Genomic DNA, 22,141 nt, shown 5'->3' with positions numbered 1-22,141 from the left:
GATGCCTCTCAGCAGAGAAGAACTTTGGGTAGATTTTATTCTGAGGGCACTGGGGACTGGAATTGGAGAGGGGGCCTGTCTCCCCTCTCCTAACTGCAGTAACAGAGATGCTATCTGGTCATCATCCTTCCATGCCTGGGAGCTCTTGGCCAGCAGGGAGCTCTCCATGGCCTTTCCCAGGCTGCAGTCCATGGACTCCTCCAGGCCAGTTTCTCTGCTCTGCCCACCGCCCCAGGATGGCCCAGTCAGGAAGCATTAGGTCCCTGGAGACACAGGCATGGCAGGCAAGGGGCTCAGGAGAAGTCCAGCCTCAGCCCCTCTCACCGGAATCTGAGCCATCTGGAGCTGGTCCTGCTGGGAGGTGGGGGCTGGGCTGTGGCCCACATAGGGGACATCTCTGAGTCAGGGGTGACTTGGGTCACCTGGGGCCTGTGGCATGGCCAGGACCTGCAGCGAATCACCTCAAAGGTGGCCTCTGTGGCACCATCAGCTCCAGCCCCATGGAGGACACGTGTTCTGCCCCTGGAGCTTCGGACTGTGTCCAAGGTCCCCGCCCAGGCACAGCCACTGGCAGCACCATTCAGTGGGTCTGTGACCCACCTCAGCAGCCAGGGTGGAGCTCAGGGTGATGAGTTTGGGGATGGGCAGAGATGATGGCCCAGAGGACCAGGCATCCCAGCTTTCCCACCCAAAGCCCCCACTCATCCAGACCTCTGTGTCCTGGCCCCCTGGACACAAGCTGCCCCAGCGGGCACCTGAAGGCCTCAGACCTCACCCCGGGCCTCGGCCAGGACGTTGAGCCCTCATGCCTCGGTTTTCTCAGCCTCTAAGTTTGTGCCCACTTTAAATACAACTGGATGTGTCCTGAGGAAGGTGACCACAGGAGTGGGGGCACCCAAGGTCCCCCAGTGGAGACTGGGGACCAAGGGGACCTGGTCACTGTTTATAAATGTCTAAATTCTGCCCAGAGGCAGTGTGAACTTCTTACCATCTCCATGTAAATCTCTGGAAAATTCTGCCTTTTCCAGAATGTCATACAAAGAGTTGGAATCATAGTCCATAGGCTTTTCAAATCAGCTTCTTCCACTTAAAAATGCTCTTAAGTTTATTCCATGTCTTTTCATGGCTCAATAGTGCCTTTGTTTTTAGCACTGAATAATATTCCATGGTCTGGATGCACCCTGGTTTTTATTTATTCACCTGCTGAAGGTTATCTTGGTTGCTTCCAAGTTTTGGCAATGTGAATACAGCTGCTATAAACCTCAGTGTGCAGGCTTTTGTGTAGATATACGTTTTCAGCTCCTTTGGATAAATACCAAGGAGCACAACTGCTGGATTATATGGTGAGAGTATGTTTAGTTATATAAGAAACTACAAACTCTTCCAAAGTGGCTATAATACCATGTGGCATCCCCACCAGCACAGAATGAGAGTTCCTGGGGCTCTGTATCCTCTCCAGCATGTGGTGTCCTCATTTTTATTTTAGCCATTCACATTGTATCTCCATTTGCATTGTATCTCTCTTGGCATTATATCTCTAGTTCACATTGTATCTATCTCCATTCACATTGTATCTATCTCCATTCACGTTGTATCTCCTTGTCTTGGTTTGCCTTTCCATAATGACTTAGCAGGGATTCCCTGGTGGCTCAGAGGAAAGAATCCTCCTACCAATGCAGGAGAGGAGGGTTCCAACCCTGAGACAGGAAGATCCCCTAGAGAAGGAAATGGCAACCCACTCCAGTATTCTTGCATGGAGAATCCCATGGACAGAGGAGCCTGGTGGGCTACAGCCCATGGGGTCTCAAGAGCCAGATATGACTTAACAACTAAACCACCACCACTACCATCAAAGACTTAGGTTGTTAAGCACCTTGATTTCTTATGCTTATTTTGTCATCTGTGGGTTTTGTTTTTGTTTTTGTTTTGTTTTTGATGAGGTGCCTGTTCAGAGCTTTTGCCAATTTTTAAATTCCTGTTGTTGAGTCAAGAGAGTTCTTTTGTATTACGGAGGTTTTCTCCTACGTTTTTATTGTGCCAGGTTGAACCGATGACATCATAGGAAGTCCTGAGGCCAGTGGTCAGTCCTCCAACTTTGTTCTTCAATGTTATGTCCGCTGTTCTGGTCTTTCACCTCCTCTCCACTTAAACCTTAGAATAAGTTCATTGATATCTACAAAATAACTTCTTGAGGTTTTGATGGTGTTGAGTTGAATCTGTAGATGAAGAGAATTGAAACAGTAACAGTATTGTCTTCTTGTCCATGAACATGGACTCTCTCCATTGATTTAGGTGTTCTCTGATTTGTAATTTTTCTTCTGTAGATCCTATATACATGCAATTAGATTTATAACTAAAGTATTTCATTTTGGGTGCTACTGGCAAGCAGGGGCTGGCCAGGATGGCCTGCACACACATCTCCACCCACACTTGCTCACAGGGTGATGGGACCTCTCTTTGCCTTGGCTCCCCATCTGGATCATGGTGAGGATGCAGGGAACTGGCATCTGTGAGTCACTGAGTGGTGCCTGGCACGGAGCCCCCGTGTCAGGGTTTGGAGATAAAGGCCACTTGCTGGCCCCCTGCTCTTCAAGCAAATTTCCAAATTTTCTTGAACCAGCTTTAGCAGTTAAGACAGTTTAAAACAGGAAGTCTACCTTGAGCCCAACCCAAACCCACTTTGCTTTGGTTCAATGTCCACATTACTGGGCCTTTGACCTGCTGGGCAAATGCACCTGTTTTTACCTCACAAGCAGGAGGGAGCACGGGGCCCATCACTGGGCTGGTCAGCCTTGGGCTGGCCAGGCCCTGCAGCTGCCACAGGAGGCCCGTGTGTGGACCCCAGGCTCCCTCTGACTGTCCAGCTCACAGACCAGCTGTCCCAGCCATCTGTCGGTGCCTGTGGCTACAGGGGAGAGAACCCCAGAGCTCCCCATCCCGTGTCAGAGATGGACGAGGAGCCAGGAGTGCGCACATGCCGGGGGAGGGCCACAGCCTTGTCCCACTCCCACCACTGGGCCAAGGCCAAGGGAGCCCTGGGTCTTGGCCAGAGCCCCACGTGGAGACCTTTAATTTAGGAAAGTAGGTCAATCAACAGGGCAAGGGTGTCCCCACCCCATTCCCTGGTGCAGCTTCTCTTCCCCTGCCTGTCGGGGTCACGGTGAGGCGGCCCCAGGCCTGCAGACCCTGCTGATGTCTAGGTGACAGTGATCTCTGGTGACTGTGCGGGCATCTGTCAGACTTGTCATGTTGCTGCGAGAGGCCTGGGGCCCCAAGCGGGCTGTGGCCTGGGAGCCACGACCCGCCTGGGTATCCAGCATCATGAATATTCATGCAGGTAATCGACTTGCAAATCCCAAGTAATTTACATGTCATAAACAGAGTGTGGATGTCTTTTCAGGATAAGATCTGTCAGGGAAAATGAATCTTGATTAGCAGTTATAACAGGGAAACAGTCTCCATGTCCACGTCTGAGTCCTTGTCCTCACGAGGCTGCTGGGAGGCACCTTGTGCGACCACCCTTCAAAGTCTCAGCTCTGGGGATAAATGTTAGGACAAATCTAGGGAGAAGGAGGCGGTAGGTTCCCTCGTGAGCTGCCCCTGACCCACACTCCTCTCTGTGGGCCATGAAGTGTGTCTTGGGCAGGGACCCCCCCGGGCTCCCCACTAGAGTCAGTCTGTGTCCGTCCCAGTATTTTGAGTGGGGAGGACAAGTTCTAGAAAGTGTGACTGCTGTTGACCAGCTCAGGGCCTCTTACCCAATCATGTGGCAGGTGGTCCGGGCCTTGAGAGGGTGGGTCCACCACCCTCTGATGAGGCTCTTGACTCAGGTCTCAGGTAATGACAAAGATTCTGAGAGGGGTAAGCAGACCTCCCACAGGGATCAGGACTGTGACAAAGCTGTGACTGGCATGTGTCAGGCACTGTGACAGCCCAGACACGGTTGCCCCCTACTCCCCGCATCACTAATGAAGTTCTGAGAGCTGACTCTGACCCCTCCACCCCCCATGGCCACCCTCAGGGCTGAGTGCTGTCCCCACTGTCCCCATTTATGGAGAAGGAGACTGAGGCTGGGGATGGGGGGGGAGGGGAGCCGCTCACCTCTGCCTCTTCTCCTGGGTGTTCCCACCCTTCCCAGCACCCTGTCCTTGGTAGCTCCTTGGCATAACTCCAGTTCACTCTGGGGCTGGGTGGGTGATGGAGCAGGAAAGCAAGATTTCCTGGGGCGCACCTTGTGGCTCATCCCCGCCTCCTTGGAAATTTTGGTGCATCTGGACACGTCCTGGGGTGCGGAGAAGGCCAAGGTCTGCTTCTGGAAGCCATGGCCCCAAACTCAGGCTACCCTGGGGTCCCTGCTGCTCCTCCAGTGTCCCCCTGAGGGGCTGCCTGCCCACTGTTCCTGCTGGGTGGCTTTATCTTTTAGCACAATTTTGCTCATGACTCCCTTTAAATGAATGACTAACTTGACCTTGTGCAGGTTCTGACACATCCCATTTTAGGGGTGACCCTGGGGTTTGAAGGCTGCACTTCTCTCTCCCCTGCGGGCCAGAGGTGGGACCCAGGGAGGGGGTGCAGGCATCATGGGCTGTGGGGTGGACGTTTCTGGAAACTGCTCTTCAGTGCTTCTCATAAGAGCCTCGAGCTGCCCTTTGCAATGCAGTGTCCAGTCTGAATCCCAGGGACTTTTGGTGAAAACTACATACTCCTGACTCCAGAGAGCTCGTAGGAAGCAGAAACATCAGCACCTCACTAGTGCTTTTTATTCTGGTTGCTTGTTGAAATGGTAATATTTTGAATAAATTAAGTTAAATAAAAAATCCATTAATGAAATTATTTCCACCTGTTTCTACTTTGTTAATATAGCCATTAGAAAATTGTAAATCATTTATGGCTGGCACAAGCCAGGCTGTTCCACTGGGCTGTTCAGCCACAGACTCTGCCCCCAGCGGGGAGGAAGTGGCCTGTCCATGCATGTGGGAATCTTGTGTGTACTTGGGGCCATTCTCCAGAGTCTGCCCAGGCCTTCCCAACCCACTGCCACTAGGGCCCCCACCACCCCATGTGGAGATGGTTCATCCCTCCCTTTGCCAGCTGTTCTGGACTGAAAGTGTCCCCCCAGATTCCTATGTTGAATCACTGGCCCTAGTCATGGGGTGATGACTTTGTGGGGTGATGGGGTCTTGAGGGTACAGCCCCTCATGATGGGATTAGTGCCCTTATAAGAGGCCAGAGGATCCCCATCCTCTTTCTGCTGCAGGAGAACACAGAAGGCAGCCTCCCCCGAGCCCATCTACACTGGCACCTGGTCTCCCCCTCTGGCCCCCAGACCTGTGAGAGATTGATTCTACCATTTCTAGGCCGCACCGTTAGGGTGGCCGGGGCAGGGGAGGGGTGGGGGGAGTGCGTATTCATCTGTTCAGTGTGTGAGCGGCTGGGAGCACTGTGCTCATTCCTGGGCAGCCAGCTGGGGGTGGGGTGGGGGGAGAAGCAACTCAGTGACACACACCATGCCCCAGGGAACAGCTCACTCTTGACCTCTCTGTCCTCTGGGGCCGTGCCACTGCCCACCTGGCCTGCTGGGAGCTATGCGGAGGCCTGTCTCTGCTTGGTGCTCCACACAGGCCCCGCCAACTGGGGCCAGCCCCATTCACAGTTATGCAAATTGCCGTAATTGCAGGCAGGAGGTGGGGCCTCTGGAAGCCTGTCTGCTCCGCCGTGCCAGGATGCCACGGTTCAGCTGGATCTCGCTTCTGCATCAAAACCCAGTGTCAGCGGCTTGACACACCCCCAGTCTAACAAATGAACTGACTATGCTTTTGTGACAAGTGCAGTGCTGGGAGGGGGAATTTAGTTCCTTGCATGGGTGGAGAAAAGATGCAGACAAAGCAGCCCCAGGAAGAGATGCCCACTGCAGGGAGAAGCACCCCGTGGGCTGTCGGCCCCCACTCTCCTCCACAGTTCAAGGATGGGATGGTGGCCATGCCCCTGCAGCCTCCCCAGGTGGCAGCCACCCTGCCCATCGCTCCCTGGGTGGTCACCCCAGGAAGCTGTCTCCATTTGCTCTGATGGACAAGGCTGGAAGCTTCTACCAGACTCCAGGTACTGATCTTGACCATGTCCTTTTTTTTTTTTTTTCATTGAAAGATAATTGCTTTACAGAATTTTGTTGCTTTCTGTCAAACCTCAACATGAATCAGCCATAGGTATACATATATCACCTCCCTTTTGAAGCTCCCTCAATCTCCCTCCCCATCCCACCCCTCTAGGTTGATACAGAACCCGTATTTGAGTTTCCTGAGCCATACATCCAATTCCCATTGGCTATCTATTTTACATATGGTAATATAAGTTTCCATGTTACTCTTTCCTTACAGAAATCTCTCCTTCCCTCTCCCCATGTCCATTCTGTTCTCTATGTCTGTTTCTCCATTGCTGCCTTGTAAATAAATTCCTCAGAACCATTTTTTTAGATTCTGTATATGTGCGTTAGAATATGATATTTATCTTTCTCTTTCTGACTCACTTCACTCTGTATAATAGGTTCTAGGTTCATTCACCTCATCAGAACTGACTCAAATACGTTCCTTTTTATGGCTGAGTAATGTTCCATTGTGTATATGTACCACAACTTTATCCACTCATCTGTTGATGGGCATCTAGGTTGCTTCCATGTTCTAGCTATTGTAAACAGTACTTCAGTGAACAACGGGATACATGTCTTTTTCAACCCTGGTTTCCTCAGGGTATATGCCTAGGAGTGGGATTGCTGGATCATATGGTGGTTTTATTCCTAGTTTTTTTTTTTTAAAGGAATCTCCATATCATCTTCCATAGTGGCTGTATCAATTTACATTCCCACCAACAGTGCAAGAGCGTTCCCTCTTCTCCACACTCTCTCCAGGATTTATTGCTTGTTGACTTTTTGATGATGGCCACGACTGAAGCGACTTAGCAGCAGCAGCAGCATTCTGACCAGTGTGAGGTGATATCTCATTTAGGTTTTGATTTGCTTTTCTCTAATAATGAGCAATGTTGAGCATCTTTTCATTGTTTGTTAGCCATCTGTATGTCTTCTTTGCAGAAATATCTGTTTAAGTCTTTTTCCACTTTTTGATTGGGTTGTTTGTTATCTTGGCATTGGGTTGTATGAGCTGCTTGTATATTTTGGAAATTAATCCTTTGTCAGTTCTTTCATTTGTTAATATTTTCTCCCATTCCAAGGTTTGTCTTTTCACCTTGCTTATAGTTTCCTTTGCTGTGCAAAAGCTTTTAAGTTTAATCAGGTCCCACTTGTTTACTTTTGTTTTTATTTCCAATACTGTAGGAGGTGGGTCATAGAAGATCTTGCTTTGATTTATATCATTGAGTGTTCTATTTATGTTTTCCTCTAAGAGTTTTATAGTTTCTGGTCTTACTTTCAGGTCTTTAATCCATTTTGAGTTTATCTTTGTGTTAGGAAGTGTTCTAATTTTATTCTTTTACATGTAGCTGTCCAGTTTTCCCAGCACCATTTATTGAAGAGGCTGTCTTTGCCCCATTGCATATTCTTGCCTCCTCTGTCAAAAATAAGGTACCCATAGGTGCGTGGGATTATTCCTGTTTTTGTTCCATTGGCCTATATTTCTGTTTTTGTGCCAGTACCATACTCTCTTGATGACTGTAGCTTTGTAGTATAATCTGAAGTTAGGAAGGTTGATTCCTCCCGCTCCATTCTTCTTTGTCAAGACTGGTTTGGTATTTGGGGTCTTTTGTGTTTCCATATGAATTGTGAAATTTTTTGTTCTAGTTCTGTGAAAAATGCCATCAGTTATTTGATAGGGATCACATTGAATCTGTAGATTACATTTGGTTGTATAGTCATTTTCACAGTATTGATTCTTCCTACCCAGGAACATGGAATATCTCTCCATCTGTTTATGTCACCTTTGATTTCTTTCATCAATGTCTTATGATTTTCTGTGTACAGTTCTTTTGTCTCCTTAGGTAAGTTCATTCCTAGATATTTAATTTTTTTTGTTGCAATGGTGAATGGGATTGATTCCTTAATTTCTCTTTATGATTTTTCATTGTTAGTATATAGAAATGCAAGTGATTTCTGTGTTGATTTTGTATCCTGCAGCTTTGCTAAATTCACTGATTAGCTCTAGTAATTTTCTGATGCCATCTTTAGGGTTTGCTATGTACAGTATCATGTCATCTGCAAACAGTGAGAGATTTACTTCTTCTTTTCTGATCTGGATTCCTTTTATTTCTTTTTCTTTTCTGATTGCTGTAACTAGGACTTCCAGAACTATGTTGAATAATAGTGGTGAAAGTGGACACCCTTCAGTTCAGTTCAGTCGCTCAGTTGTGTCCGACTCTTTGCGATCCCATGAACCGCAGCACACCAGGCCTCCCTGTCCATCACCAACTCCCGGAGTTCACCCAAACCCATGTCTATCAAGTCGATGATGCCATCCAACCATCTCATCCTCTGTTATCCCCTTCTCCTCCTGCCCTCAATCTTTCCCAGCATCAGGGTCTTTTCCAATGAGTCAGCTCTTTGCATCAGGTGGCCAAAGTATTGGAGTTTCAGCTTCAACATCAGTCCTTCCAATGAACACCCAGGACTGATCTAATCTTAGGGGCAATGCTTTCAGTTTCTCACCATTGAGAATAATGTTTGCTGTAGGCTTATCATAGATGGCCTTTACTATGTTGAGGTAGATTCCTTCTATGACAATTTTTTGAAGAGTTTTAATTATAAATGGGTGCTGAATTTTGTCAAAGGCTTTACTGCATCTATTGAGATTACCATATGGTTTTTATCTTTCAATTTGTTAATATGGTATATCACATTGATTGATTTGTGTATACTGAAGAATCCTTGCATTCCTGGAATAAACCCAACTTGATCACCGTGTATGAGCTTTTTGATGTGGTGCTGAATTTTGTTTGCTAACATTTTGTTGAGGATTTTGCAATCTATGTTCATCAGTGATATTGGCCTGTAGTTTTCTTTTTTTGTGTTGTCTTTGTCTATTTTTGGTATCAGGGTAATGGTGGCCTTGTAGAATGAGTTTTGAAGTGTTCTCCTCTGCAATTTTTTGAAAGGGTTTTAGAAGGATAGGCATTAGCTCTTCTCTAAATGTTTGATAGAATTCTCCTGTGAAGCCATCTGGTCCTGGGCTTTTGTTTTTTGGGAGATTTTTATCACAGCTTCAATTTCAGTGCTTGTAATTGGTTTGTTCATAATTTCTATTTCTTCCTGGTTCAGTCTTGGAAGATTGAACTTTTCTAAGAATCTGTCCATTTCTTCCAGGTTATCCATTTTATTGCCATATAGTTGTTCATAATAATCTCTTGTAATCCTTTGTATTTCTGCATTGTCTATTGTCACCTCTTTCCATTTCTAATTTTGTTGATTTGATTCTTCTCCCTTTTTTCCTTGATGAGTCTGGCTAAAAGTTTGTCAATTTGTTTATCTTCTCAAAGAACCAGCTTTTAGTTTTATTAATCTTTACTATTGTTTCTTTCATTTCTTTTTCATTTATTTCTGCTCAGATCTTTATGATTTCTTTCCTTCTACTAATTTTGGGGTTTTTTGTTGTTCTTCTTTTTCCAGTTGTTTTAGGTGTAAAGTTAGGTTGTCTATTCGATGTTTTTCTTGTTTCTTGAGGTAGGATTGTATTACTATAAACTTCCCTCTTAAAATGCTTTTGCTGTGTCTCATAGGTTTTGAGTTGTCATGTTTTCATTGTCATTTGTTTCTAGAAATTTTTTGATTTCCCTTTTGATTTCTTCAGTAACCTGTTGGTTATTTAGAAACATGTTGTTTAATCTCCATGTGTTTGTGTTTCTTACAGGTTTTTTTTTTTTTTCCTTGTAATTGATATCTAATCTCATAGCATTGTGGTCAGAGAAGATGCTTGATATGATGTCAATTTTCTTAAATTTACTGAGATTTGATTTGTGACCCAAGATGCGGTCTATCCTGGAGAATGTTCCATGTGCACTTGAGAAGAAGGTGTATTCTTCTGCATTTGGATGGAATGTCCTAAAGATTTCAATGAGATCCATCTCATCTAATGTATTATCTAATGTATTTGATCTAATGTATCATTTAAGACTTGCGCTTCCTCATTAATTTTCTGTTTTAATGATCTGTTCATTGGTGTGAGTGGGGTGTTAAAGTCTCCTACTATTATTGTGTTACTATCAATTTCTCCTTTTATGTCTGTTAGTGTTTGTCTTATGTATTGAGGTGCTCCTATGTTGGGTGCATAGATATTTACAATTGTTATATCATCCTCTTGGATTGATCCCTTGATCATTATGTAGTCTCCTTCCTTATCTCTTGTAATCGTCTTTATTTTAAGGTCTATTTTATCTGATATGAGGATTGCTACTCCAGCTTTCTTTTATTTCCCATTTGCGCGGAATATATTTTGCCATCCTCTCACTTTCAGTCTATACGTGTCTTAAGGTCTCAAGTGGGTTTCTTGCAGACAGCATATATATGGGTCTTGTCTTTGTATCCATTCAGCTAGTCTGTGTCTTTTGGTTGGAGCATTTAATCCATTTACATTTAAAGTAATTATTGATATATATGTTCCTATTGCATTTTCTTAATTGTTTGGGGTTGATTTTGTAGATCTTTTTTCCCTGTCTTGTATTTCTTGACTACATAAGTCTATTTAACATTTGTTGTAAAGCTGGTTTGGTGGTATTGAATTCTCTTAACTTTTGCTTGTCTGAAAAGCTTTTGATTTCTCCATCAATTTTGAATGAAATCCTTGCTAGGTACAGTAATCTTGGTTGTAGATTTTTACCTTTCAGTACTTTAAGTATATCCTGCCATTCCCTTCTGGCCTGCAGAGTTTCTGCTGAAAGATCAGCTATTAAGCGTATGGGATTTCCCTTGTATGTTACTTGTAGCTTCTCCCTTGCCGCTTTTAATATTCTTTCATTATGTTTATTCTTTGTTAGTTTGATTAGTATGTGTCTTGGTGTGTTTCTCCTTGGGTTTATCCTGTATGGGGCTCTTTGTGCCTCTTGGACTTGATTGACTATTTCCTTTTCCATGTTGGGGAAATTTTCAACTATAATCTCTTCAAAAATTTTCTCATACCATTTCTTTTTCTCTTCTTCTTCTGGGACTCCTGTTATTGGAAAGTTGGTGCATTTGATATTGTCCCAGAGATCTCTGAAACTATTGTGTTTTGGTTTTTTTTTTTTCATTCTTTTTACTTTATTCTGCTCTTCAGAAGTTATTTCCACCATTTTGTCTTCCAGCTCACTGATTCATCCTTCTGCTTCAGATATTCTGCTATTGATTCCTTCTAGAGTATTTTTAATTTCAGTAATTGTGTTGTCTCTGCATGTTTATTTTTTAATTCTTCTAGGTCTTTGTTAATTGATTCTTGCATTTTCTCCATTTTGCTTTCAAGGTTTTTGATCATGTTTGCTATCATTATTCTGAATTCTTTTTCAAGTAGTTTGTCTATTTCCTCTTCATTTATTTGGACTTACGTTTTTCTAGTTTGTTCCTTCATTTATGTAGTATTTCTCTGCCTTTTCATTTTTCTTTTTCAACTTATTGTGTTTAAGGTCTCCTTTTCCCAGGCTTCAAGGTTGAATTCTTTCTTCCTTTTGGTTTCTCCCCTCTAAGTTTGGTCCAGTGGTTTGTGTAAGCTTTATATAGGGTGAGATTTGTGCTGAGTTTTTGTTTGTTTGCTTGTTTGTTTTTCCTCTAATGGGGAAGGCTGAGTGAGGTGGTAATCCTATCTGCTGATGATTGGGTTTGTATTTTTGTTTTGCTTGTTGTTTTGATGAGGCGTCCTACACAGGGTGCTATTGGTGGTTGGGTGATGCCTGGTCTTATATTACAGTGATCTCCTTTGTGTGAGTTCTCACTACTTGATACCCCTTAGGGTTAGTTCTCTGGTAGTCTAGGGTCTTGGAGTCAGTGCTCCCCCTCCAAAGGCTCAGGGCTTGATCCCTGGTCAGGAACAAAGATTCCACAAGTGGTTTGTTATGGCATTAAGTGAGATTAAAACAGATATGGAAAAACAGGAAACCAAAGATGAACCCCAGACAAATTGCAGTTACAAAATCAGGCAAATAACAATTAAAATAATGGAATATACACATATACATATACACCCATGAGCAAAGTCAAAACAGTCCAATAAAAATAAAGTACAATAGATTGACCCGGTGAACAAAAGACATCAAAAATTACATTTACCAGTTAAGAACAAAACTAACTACACATGGACATCACCAGATGGTCAACACCAAAATCAGATTGATTATATTCTTTGCAGCCAAAGATGGAGAAGCTCTATACAGTCAGCAAAAACAAGACCAGGAGCCGACTGTGGCTCAGATCATGAACTCCTTATTGCCAAATTCAGACTGAAATTGAAGAAAGTAGGGAAAACCACTAGACCATACAGGTATGACCTAAATCAAATCTCTTATGATTATACAGTGGAAGTGAGAAATAGATTTAAGGGCCTAGATCTGATAAATAGAGTGCCTGATGAACTATGGAATGAAGTTCATGACATTGTACAGGAGACAGGGATCAAGGCCATCCCCATGGAAAAGAACTGCAGAAAAGCAAAATGGCTGTCTGGGGAGGCCTTACAAATAGCTGTGAAAAGAAGAGAAGCGAAAAGCAAAGGAGCAAAGGAAAGATATAAGCATCTGAATGCAGAGTTCCAAAGGATAGCAAGAAGAGATAAGAAAGCCTCCTTCAGTGATCAATGCAAAGAAATAGAGGAAAACAACAGAATGGGAAAGACTAGAGATCTCTTCAAGAAAATTAGAGATACCAAGGGAACATTTCATGCAAAGATGGGCACAATAAAGGACAGAAATGGTATGGACCTAACAGAAGCAGAAGATATTAAGAAGAGGTGGCAAGAATACACAGAAGAACTGTACGAAAAAGATCTTCATGACCCAGATAATCATGATGGTGTGATCACTGACCTAGAGCCAGACATCCTGGAATGTGAAGTCAAATGGGCCTTAGAAAGCATCACTATGAGCAAAGCTAATGGAGGTGATGGAATTCCAGTTGAGCTATTTCAAATCCTGAAAGATGATGCTGTGGAAGTGCTGCACTCAATATGCCAGCAAATTTGGAAAACTCAGCAGTGGCCACAGGACTGGAAAAGGTCAGTTTTCATTCCAATCCCAAAGAAAGGCAATGCCAAAGAATGCTCAAACTACCGCACAATTGCACTCATCTCACACGCTAGTAAAGTAATGCTCAAAATTCTCCAAGCCAGGCTTCAGCAATATGTGAACTGTGAACTTCCTGATGTTCAAGCTGGTTTTAGAAAAGGCAGAGAAACCAGAGATCAAATTGCCAACATCTGCTGGATCATGGAAAAAACAAGAGAGTTCCAGAAAAACATCTATTTGTGCTTTATTGACTATGCCAAAGCCTTTGACTGTGTGGATCACAATAAACTGTGGAAAATTCTGAAAGAGATGGGAATAGCAGACCACCTGATCTGCCTCTTGAGAAATTTGTATGCAGGTCAGGAAGCAACAGTTAGAACTGGACATGGAACAACAGACTGGTTCCAAATAGAAAAAGGAGTACATCAAGCCTGTATATTGTCACCCTGCTTATTTAACTTACATGCAGAGTACACCATGGGAAACGCTGGGCTGGAGGAAGCACAAGCTGGAATCAAGATTGCTGGGAGAAATATCAATAACCTCAGATATGCAGATGACACCACCCTTATGGCAGAAAGTGAAGAGGAACTCAAAAGCCTCTTGATGAAAGTGAAAGTGGAGAGTGAAAAAGTTGGCTTAAAGCTCAACATTCAGAAAACGAAGATCATGGCATCTGGTCCCATCACTTCATGGGAAATAGGTGGGGAAACAGTGGAAACAGTGTCAGACTTTATTTTGGGGGGCTCCAAAATCACTGCAGATGGTGACTGCAGCCATGAAATTAAAAGACGCTTACTCCTTGGAAGCAAAGTTATGACCAACCTGGACAGCATGTTCAAAAGCAGAGACATTACTTTGCCAACAAAGGTCCGTCTAGTCAAGGCTATGGTTTTTCCAGTGGCCATGTATGGATGCGAGAGTTGGACTGTGAAGAAGGCTGAGCACTGAAGAATTGATGCTTTTGAACTGTGGTGTTGGAGAAGACTCTTGAGAGTCCCTTGGACTGCAAGGAGATCCAACCAGTCCATTCTGAAGGAGATCAGCCCTGGGATTTCTTTGGAAGGAATGATGCTAAAGCTGAAACTCCAGTACTTTGGCCACCTCATGCGAAGAGCTGACTCATTGGAAAAGACTCTGATGCTGGGAGGGATTGGGGGCAGGAGGAGAAGGGGACGACAGAGGATGAGATGGCTGGATGGCATCACTGAGTCGATGGACGTGAGTCTGAGTGAACTGTGGGAGTTGGTGATGGACAGGGAGGCCTGGCGTGCTGCGATTCATGGGGTCACAAAGAGTCGGACATGACCGAGTGACTGAACTGAACTAAAGCACAAACTGGAAAACAAAACTAAAGTAAGGTGCCAAGTGGGGAATAAAGCAATGAAAACAAAACTAACAAATATGTTGAGAGGAAAGGAAAGAAAGAAAAGAAAGAAAGAATAGATATGCAAAGTTAAATAGAGGTAGATGAAGAAGATTTATATACATTGAAGATTAACTAGAAGGGGAAAAGAATAGTAGGAAAGGCAAACAAAGGAATAAATGTATAAAAATATATAATGGGTTTAAGAAAAATAAAATCATAAAATAAAGAAAAGAAAAAAAAAAAACAGAAGAAGAAAGTGAAAAGGAAAAAAAGGGCCATGTCCTTTTGCTGTCCTCACATGAGTGGGTGGGCAGGGTCTCCCTGGGGCCTCTAAGCTAATCATGGGGCTCCACCCTTATGACCTCATCACCTCCCAACACATCGCCTTGGGGGTTGGGATTCAGCGGTTGGACTGGGGGACATATGTTCAGTCCAAAGCAGTTACCCTCTGTGTAGGGCTGCAACCTGGGGGTGGGAGGTGGGGTGGGTGCTCTGAGGCACTGCCCAAGGACTCCAGGCCTGGTCTCTGCTCTCCACTATTTGTAATTTTGTGAGGGACAGAGAGTGAAATGGTTAAACAATGACAAGAAAGTGGAACAGGACACAAGTCTGCCTGGGAGGGGAGGCTGTCCCCATCCTGCCCACAAACAGGTGTAAGGTGCCAATGGGAAGCACACGGCCTGGCCCAGCCCCTGACCCCCTACAGCCCAGGGTCCTCACGCCAAGCCAAGAGAGTACCTCTGCCGTCCCCTTCAAGGCTGCTGTCCCGTTCCCCCATTAATTAATGTGAGGGTGAACCGAGGGTAAACGATGTAAAATAAATGAATGCACAGGCAAGAGAGGGCTGTTTGCTCCATTGTGGCCCATGAGGCTGAGGCTGCAGACCACTCCCCAGGGGTCAGGGGACACATGTCCAGGGAGCCGAGGCTCCAGTCAAACCCCATTTCTGGCTCAGAGCTTCCTTCAAAGGCATCTGGTCTAAACACCAAATTTGGACTCCATGTTCAACCGCCCTCTTGATCAGAGTCTAATTTTCAGAACCTGCTGAATATCACCCAGATTGTTCTCCTCCCTCCACAGAAACCAGAGAGTGGTGACTGTTGAGGCCCATGTTGGCTGAGGGGAAGTTTGTTTAGAAATATGTCCCCTTGGCGGTGACATGGATTGGGGAGTGTGGGGTCTGCTCAGGATCTGGGGTGCAGCAGCTGGACACCTGGAACCTGATGGTCTTCTCAGAGGCCACTTGTGGGGAGGCCAAGGCCTCAGTCATGAGGCATTTCTGTCACTGGAGTCACCACCTGGGTCTTCCTGAGCCAATGTCACCAAACCACATCGGTCCCCTCACCCACGCACAGTCAAGCCAGTCCAGTGACAAGGAAAGTGTAGTGTTTACTGGTGGCACCAAACCCAGAGTCCAGGGCAGCTGGGGCTGAAAAAGCCTGAACTCTCTGATGGGTTTCAGGGGAGCATTTTAAAGGCTGGCTGAGAGGAGGGGTGGGCATCACAGGGTGTGTGATCAGCTCCTGTACAGTTCTCTGATTGGTTGTGCGGAGGTGCTGGAGCGGGGCCACTGGGGTTCAGGTTATCAGTCCTCCAGCTCCAGGAGGCTTGGGGGCTACGAGTGCGAGATCCTCAAGTAGTTGCCATCTTCATCTGCTTTCAGCATCTGTGCCACAACTCGGAAATGTGCATCAGATACTATTATCTGGTGCTTCAGAGATGAGCTAAAACAGAGGATGTGAGGGGGTTGCCTCAAGAAGGCTTCCCTGGTGGCTCAGCAGTAAAGAATCCACCTGCCAATGCAGGAGACAAGGGTTCAATCACAGAATAGGAAAGATCCCCTGGAAGAAGAAATGGCAACCCACTCCAGTATTCTTGCCTGGAGAATCCCATGGAAAGAGGAATCTGGCAGGCTGCAGTCCATAGGGTCACAAAGAGTCAGACATGACTGAGCAACTAACCCTTTCAGGAAGAGCTCAGAGTGTCCTGCTTGGTTGCACCAAAGGGCTAAACAGGACCAGACATGGAAGACAGCTGTGCACACATGCAGCTCACACACATATATACCCACATAGACACGCATAGACATGCATAGACATACAGACACGCATGCACAATACGCCCACTGAAGTGTGACTGGTGTCTGGGGGCTCGAGGGAGGACAGCTCAGACACCGTCGCAGTATGGACCCCTTGCAGGATGCCAGGCGCTCATCTCGACCTGAGCTCACCTGCATGGGCCCCTCTTGCCATCCCCTCTCGCGGTTAATTTCACAGTCACTTAAGCTCATTCAGCAGCCAGCTCTCCTCTGTCAAGCTTTAATTACATGTTGCTGGTTTTTCAAGTCAGACCCACAGGTTAGATTTGCTGGTTCATAGGAAATACAGGCAAAAGAGCCCCACTCTTCTGCCCACCCCCCTTTCTGTGTAGTGTGACTGGAAGGATGGGACATCACAGGTGGTATCCAGTTACCTTTATGAAACCAGTCCCCTCCTGGCCAGCCAGCTGCTGGCAACCTGTCCCTAGGAACAGAGTCTACAAAGAAATTTAAAAAACAGTTCCCAAGTTCTGGGGTCAGACAGTCCAGTCAAATGACACAAATGATCCCTGTCCAACATTCCCACTGCATCCCCCTGTCTCCACAGGACTTCTTGTCAGTACTTGGGGGGTAAGGGCCTGTGAAAGGTTGAGGAGGGGAACTTCAGATAAACAAAGGAGGGTGCTGGAACATTCCAGAAGAGACACAGAGCCTGTCCCTGCTCCTCCATCCATGGCCCCTGGGCTGGGAGGGAGCCAGCTGCCCACGTGCATCTCCAGGTAATAGTCTGAGTCACAGCCACCTCGAGTTACTGTGAGGAAAGAAAGGGCTGATGAGCCTTGAGTGGGGCATCAGTAAGCCTCTCACAGTCCCTGTGAGCTGCTGACCTGCCTCTCAAGAGAGCGAAGCTCCCCTGGGCACCAATTAGCACCCACTCTGACCCCGGCCCTCAGGATCAGACTGTCAATAGTGCTCCAGGCACCCAGGGCCTGGGTCACGCAGGGTCCTTCTGCAGCTGGGGACCGGCCTGGGCTGCCTCCATCCCCTGGTCCTCCAGGTGGACCAACCACCCTGTGTTTATAGGCAGGAGGCAGGTCCAGTCTGAGAAGGGCACGTGCTTGGGTTGCCTGGCCCAGCCCCAGCCTGGGTGGCTCTGTTCTTTGCTCTGCTTCTAGAAATAGAAATCACCCTTCAGGACCCCCACACACACATGCAAAGGGCGGAGAGCCACGCATGCCTGGGCCACCCACAACACACAAAAGCCAAGCCTGTTCCCTGTTGCAGAGGGCCCTGCATGGCCATGAGGAGGATAGTGCAGTGGACCCCATGTGGTCACGCAGCCAGGAGTCTCTTGGGGGTGGAGGAAGAGTGGTCTTCATCAGATACGGGTGTGGGAGAAGGAACTTCAGGATGCCGGCCAGCCCCCCCCCCCCCAGGTGTTCCCTCTCACTTCACTGATGGAAGTGAAGTGATCCTAGAGTGCAGGGCAGCCAGGCCCACCCGCACTGGTGGGGGCTGAGTGGAGTGGGAGTGCAGGACCCCACCATCACTTCTAAGGCACCCTCCCTCCTCATCACAGCCATCCAGGTGGGAGCCCCAGGAGGCCTGGCTGAGGGAACCCCTGTGTCATTTCCCAGGGTCAAGCCCAGAGCACAGGGTGCCCCCCATGCCCAGGGGTTGGTCAGCTTGGGAGACAACTAGAGCCAAACACTGGTTGAGTGGGGTCTAGGCGGACGTGGATGGCTGCTCTCAGGCCCCCTCCCTGACACCAGCCACTTGGCTCCAAGTCCACCATAATCAGATTGCCCTAAGCAAGGACAGAGCTCTAATTCTATTGAGAGGAGCCGAGACTCAGAGTTCAGGGCCTGATGTCCACGGGGAGCACAGTGACCACACGTCAGTGGACAGTAATTTGAAATTGGGAAGGAACAGGATATTTGCTGAGCTGCCCACACAATTACATGACCAGAAAACACTAAAAATTGTGGAGCTGGAGAATCAGCTGCCAGTGAACTCAAGGTAGGGCCACTCCCACTGGCCCTGGAGGTGGAGGACAGGGTGAGGGACAGTCATACTGCAGTGGGGACACCACTCCTTCCTGGTAATCCCTTTCTGGAATACACGGACACCAGCTTGGACCCCGGTCTCAACAGCACAGTGGTGCCCAGTCCTACAGGACTCACTCTCCAGCACAGCTGGGGAGTTTGCTCATTTCCACAGAAATCCACTCCCCACATCCACTGGCCCTGCTGCTGCTGCTGCTGCTAAGTCGCTTCAGTAGTGTCCGACTCTGTGTGACCCCATAGACGGCAGCCCACCAGGCTCCCCATCCCTGGGATTCTCCAGGCAAAAACATTGGAATGGGTTGCCATTTCCTTCTCCAATGCAGGAAAGTGAAAAGTGAAAGTGAAGTCGCTCAGTCGTGTCTGACTCTAGCGACCCCATGAACTGCAGCCTACCAGGCTCCTCCGTCCATGGGATTTTCCAGGCAAAAGTACTGGAGTGGGGTGCCATTGCCTTCTCTGCCACTGGTCCTAGAGGCTCTCAGTTAAGACCAGGCCCCCAGGTTTTCCTGGCTTGGAGCCGAGAGCATTCTCTGATGGCTAAGTTCCTTCAAGGTGCACACAGAACCTCCAAAACAGGTGTAGAGTTGGCACCACTGGTGATCCTGAGTCAAGTTGTGGTCCCACACAGCAGGAAAACACAAACAGGAGGCTTGGCAATGACCACAGGAGCTCGTGTGTGGATAGTGGGTCAGTTTTTACTGCCTGGGAGCTGCCCTGCAAGGCAGGCTTTGTTGCCATTGTGGTGTGAAGTATGGGTCGGGATAAGACCATGATTCCATGTAGATACCCAGGTGACCACCAAGGTACCTTCCTGCCCACATGCACAGAGGTAGGGGCCAGGCCCAGGGTTAGGCCTCCATCCCCTGCCCTGTGCCTGTCCCAGTCAAGGACTTTTCCAGCCCTGTTGGTGGCTAATCAGCAGACATCCCACTGGTCTGAATATTCTCATGGGCTTTTTAGCCAAGAGGTGTTTGAAAACATGGCAAACAAGCCTCCAGCCCACAGATGGTTTTGAAGCAGTTTTGAGAGGGGCTGGAATCACTGGAATGTGACTTGCCACCCCAGCTTCCACACCCAGAGTGATGAATGCCCCCACCAGCTCACAGCCAAGTCCAGGCCCCAGCACCTCGCCTGTGTGCTGCTGAGGGCAGGAGTCCTGTCCTCTTTCCTTGAGGAGGAGCACGGCTGACCCAGCAGGGGTGGAGGGGCAGGTGTGGTAAGAGGCCATTTCCCTAATCCAATTGAGGGTCTCCTGGAGCCGGGCTGGTGCCAGCACTGCAGCGCAGCCGGAGCAGACAGGATGTGACTACCCAGGAGGGGCGGGGGATGGGGGAGGAGGTAGCATATCTCCTTGGCTCCAGCACTGAAGAGGACAAAGACTCGCACAGACAGAGCTGCTGCCTGCGTAGGCAGTGGGGCAGTTGGTAAGGCTCCTGTAGAGGTTTACAGGCTGCTCACCTGCCCCTCATCAGAGGTCACAAAGAGTCTAGGAGCAGTGAGGACAGTGTGGAGTGTTCCTGATGGCCCCTGCCCCAAGCTGGCCCTACTCCCCCGACCCAGGCCCTCCCCAGCCCAATCTCTCTATCTCTCCCCACCAGGCCAGCGGCCAGTGGGCACTGTCCATGGTGCTGAACCCCGAGGCTCTCTGGGGCTCGAGCATTCTTTTCACTCTGAGTCGCTGGTGACCCTGGTCCACCCTCTCCCAGAAATTCCAAGCCAGAAGATGAGCATGAGAACCAGAGTGGAGCAGAGGGGAGACCAAAGAAAGAGAGAGTGATGGATGGAGGTTCAGTCCTGAAAGGAGTCATGGCCTTTGCACTAGAAAGTGTGCTCAAATTTCTGCAGTTACCCAAAGTGTCCCCTCTGGGAATCTGGGGTGGGGCGTGCCCCCCTCCCCAAGGCTTTACAGATGAGAATGAGGTCCCTCCACTTGCCCACAACCAGTGGGTGCTCTGTTCACTTACTCTCTGCTCACAGACCAGCCCCACGATGGAGGTGAGCGCCGGGATGCAGGTCAGACTGGGTCTGGGCTTTGTCTTCTGTAAAATGAGAGTAGCAGTAGCTTCTCCATGCATACTCCACAAGGTGACCCGTGCACAGCACTAAGCATGGGTCTGGCTGGTGGAATGCATCTGTCAAGGGTTATGATGTGTATCATCTAGAAAGTGGAAGTTAGATGGACTTAGAATGTCCTCTTTTATACTGAGCCAAATTCTGGTACTGGAACCATCTAACGCTGAGGGACTGCACTGTGAGGAACAAGACCAGTGGCTAAGCAGTCAAGCTAAGCCCAAGGTGCACCCAATCTATGGAGCCCCCTCTCCAAGATGCTCTTTCAGGCACTAAGATGAGTAACTTGGTGCCTGAGCAGCACAGGCAATTCTGGGGGAGGCTCAGATGCTCTGCTCTGTGGTCAGCACTGACCTGACCCACAGAGCAGCGGGCCTCGATGTTGGTCTGTCTTCTCTCCCAGACTTTTGTCTGCTGTGGACCGTGCACCCTCTTGGAGGGGTTCCAGCAGTGTCTGGAGTATCTGGGGGCCACTGAGATGAGGGATGATAGAGGGCAGTCACCCCAGATGGTGTCAGCCCCAGGAGATTCTGGGTTGTGTCACCTGGAAGGACCTTTCTGCCATCCCAGACCCAGTGTCCTGCCCCTGATGTGAGAGTGGATGTGCTGAGATCTGGTGCCCTCCACCTACAACACTCCACCCCAGGGAGGCAAGAGGGGTGTGTGGTTGGCGTGTCGCCATGGGTACAGGACCTGGGCAGCTGCCACAGGTCGCACATTCATTCAATTCATTAATTTCATTTAAGGTCAAGAGGACATGCCCGGAGCCCCCAGCTCCCAGCCCTCTCCCTGGGTTGGCCTCTGTTAGGCTTCTCTCCAGGGAGCCGCCTGGTGTTGAGCTGGCCTCTTATTCCACAGAGAAGCCAGCTGCTCTGTTCCTGCTCTCCTCACTAAACCATGACGTTGGCCCTCCCTCTCAGTCATTCTCTGTCTTGACAGTGCCCTGTGGTGTGGATACATCATAACTCATCAAGCAGCCCAGGCAGTGGATGTTGAAGATGTATGGGTTCTTGCTTTCTGAGCAAGGCTGTGCTGAGTGATGGTGACAGACAGGGACCCTGGAGTGACTTACATCACTGTTCTGCCTTTGGCAGTGGCCAAGGAGAGGGGAGGGCTTCCCACTAGGGGAGGTGCTAGTGGTAAAGAATCTGCCTGCAATGCAGAAGACATGGGTTTGACCTGTGAGTTTGGCTCAGATGGTGAAGCGTTTGCCTACAATGTGGGAGACCCAGGTTTGATCCCTGGGTCAGGAAGACCCCCTGGAGAAGGAAATGGCAACCCATTCTAGTACCTTTGCCTGGAAAATCCCATGGGCACAGGAGCCTGGTAGGCTACAGTCCTTGGGGTCACGAAGAGTCGACACACGACTGAGCGACTTCACTTTCACTTTTTCCTGAAGGAAGGCAAAGCAACCCACGC

The 22,141-nt window shown here is 47.8% G+C and overlaps 1 protein-coding gene across 2 annotated transcripts in view; it reads left to right on the top strand.

Annotated features, from left to right (window-relative positions):
• NTSR1 (neurotensin receptor 1) overlaps nt 1-22,141 on the top strand; it is a 51,902-nt gene that overhangs the window by 18,003 nt on the left and 11,758 nt on the right. Inside the window, exon 2 of one of the 2 annotated variants that reach the window (NM_001192659.2) lies at nt 12,432-12,440. The exons of the other annotated variant lie outside the window; for it this stretch is intronic. Coding sequence (NP_001179588.1) covers nt 12,432-12,440 — 9 coding nt within the window. The remainder of the gene's footprint in view (nt 1-12,431; nt 12,441-22,141) is intronic. 2 annotated transcript variants of the gene reach the window in all.

This window comes from Bos taurus, chromosome 13 (genome assembly GCF_002263795.3).
Source record: "Bos taurus isolate L1 Dominette 01449 registration number 42190680 breed Hereford chromosome 13, ARS-UCD2.0, whole genome shotgun sequence".
Lineage (NCBI taxonomy): Eukaryota > Metazoa > Chordata > Mammalia > Artiodactyla > Bovidae > Bos > Bos taurus.
The sequence above is the reverse complement of the archived record's forward strand: the minus strand, read 5'-3'. Positions and strand labels throughout refer to the sequence as shown.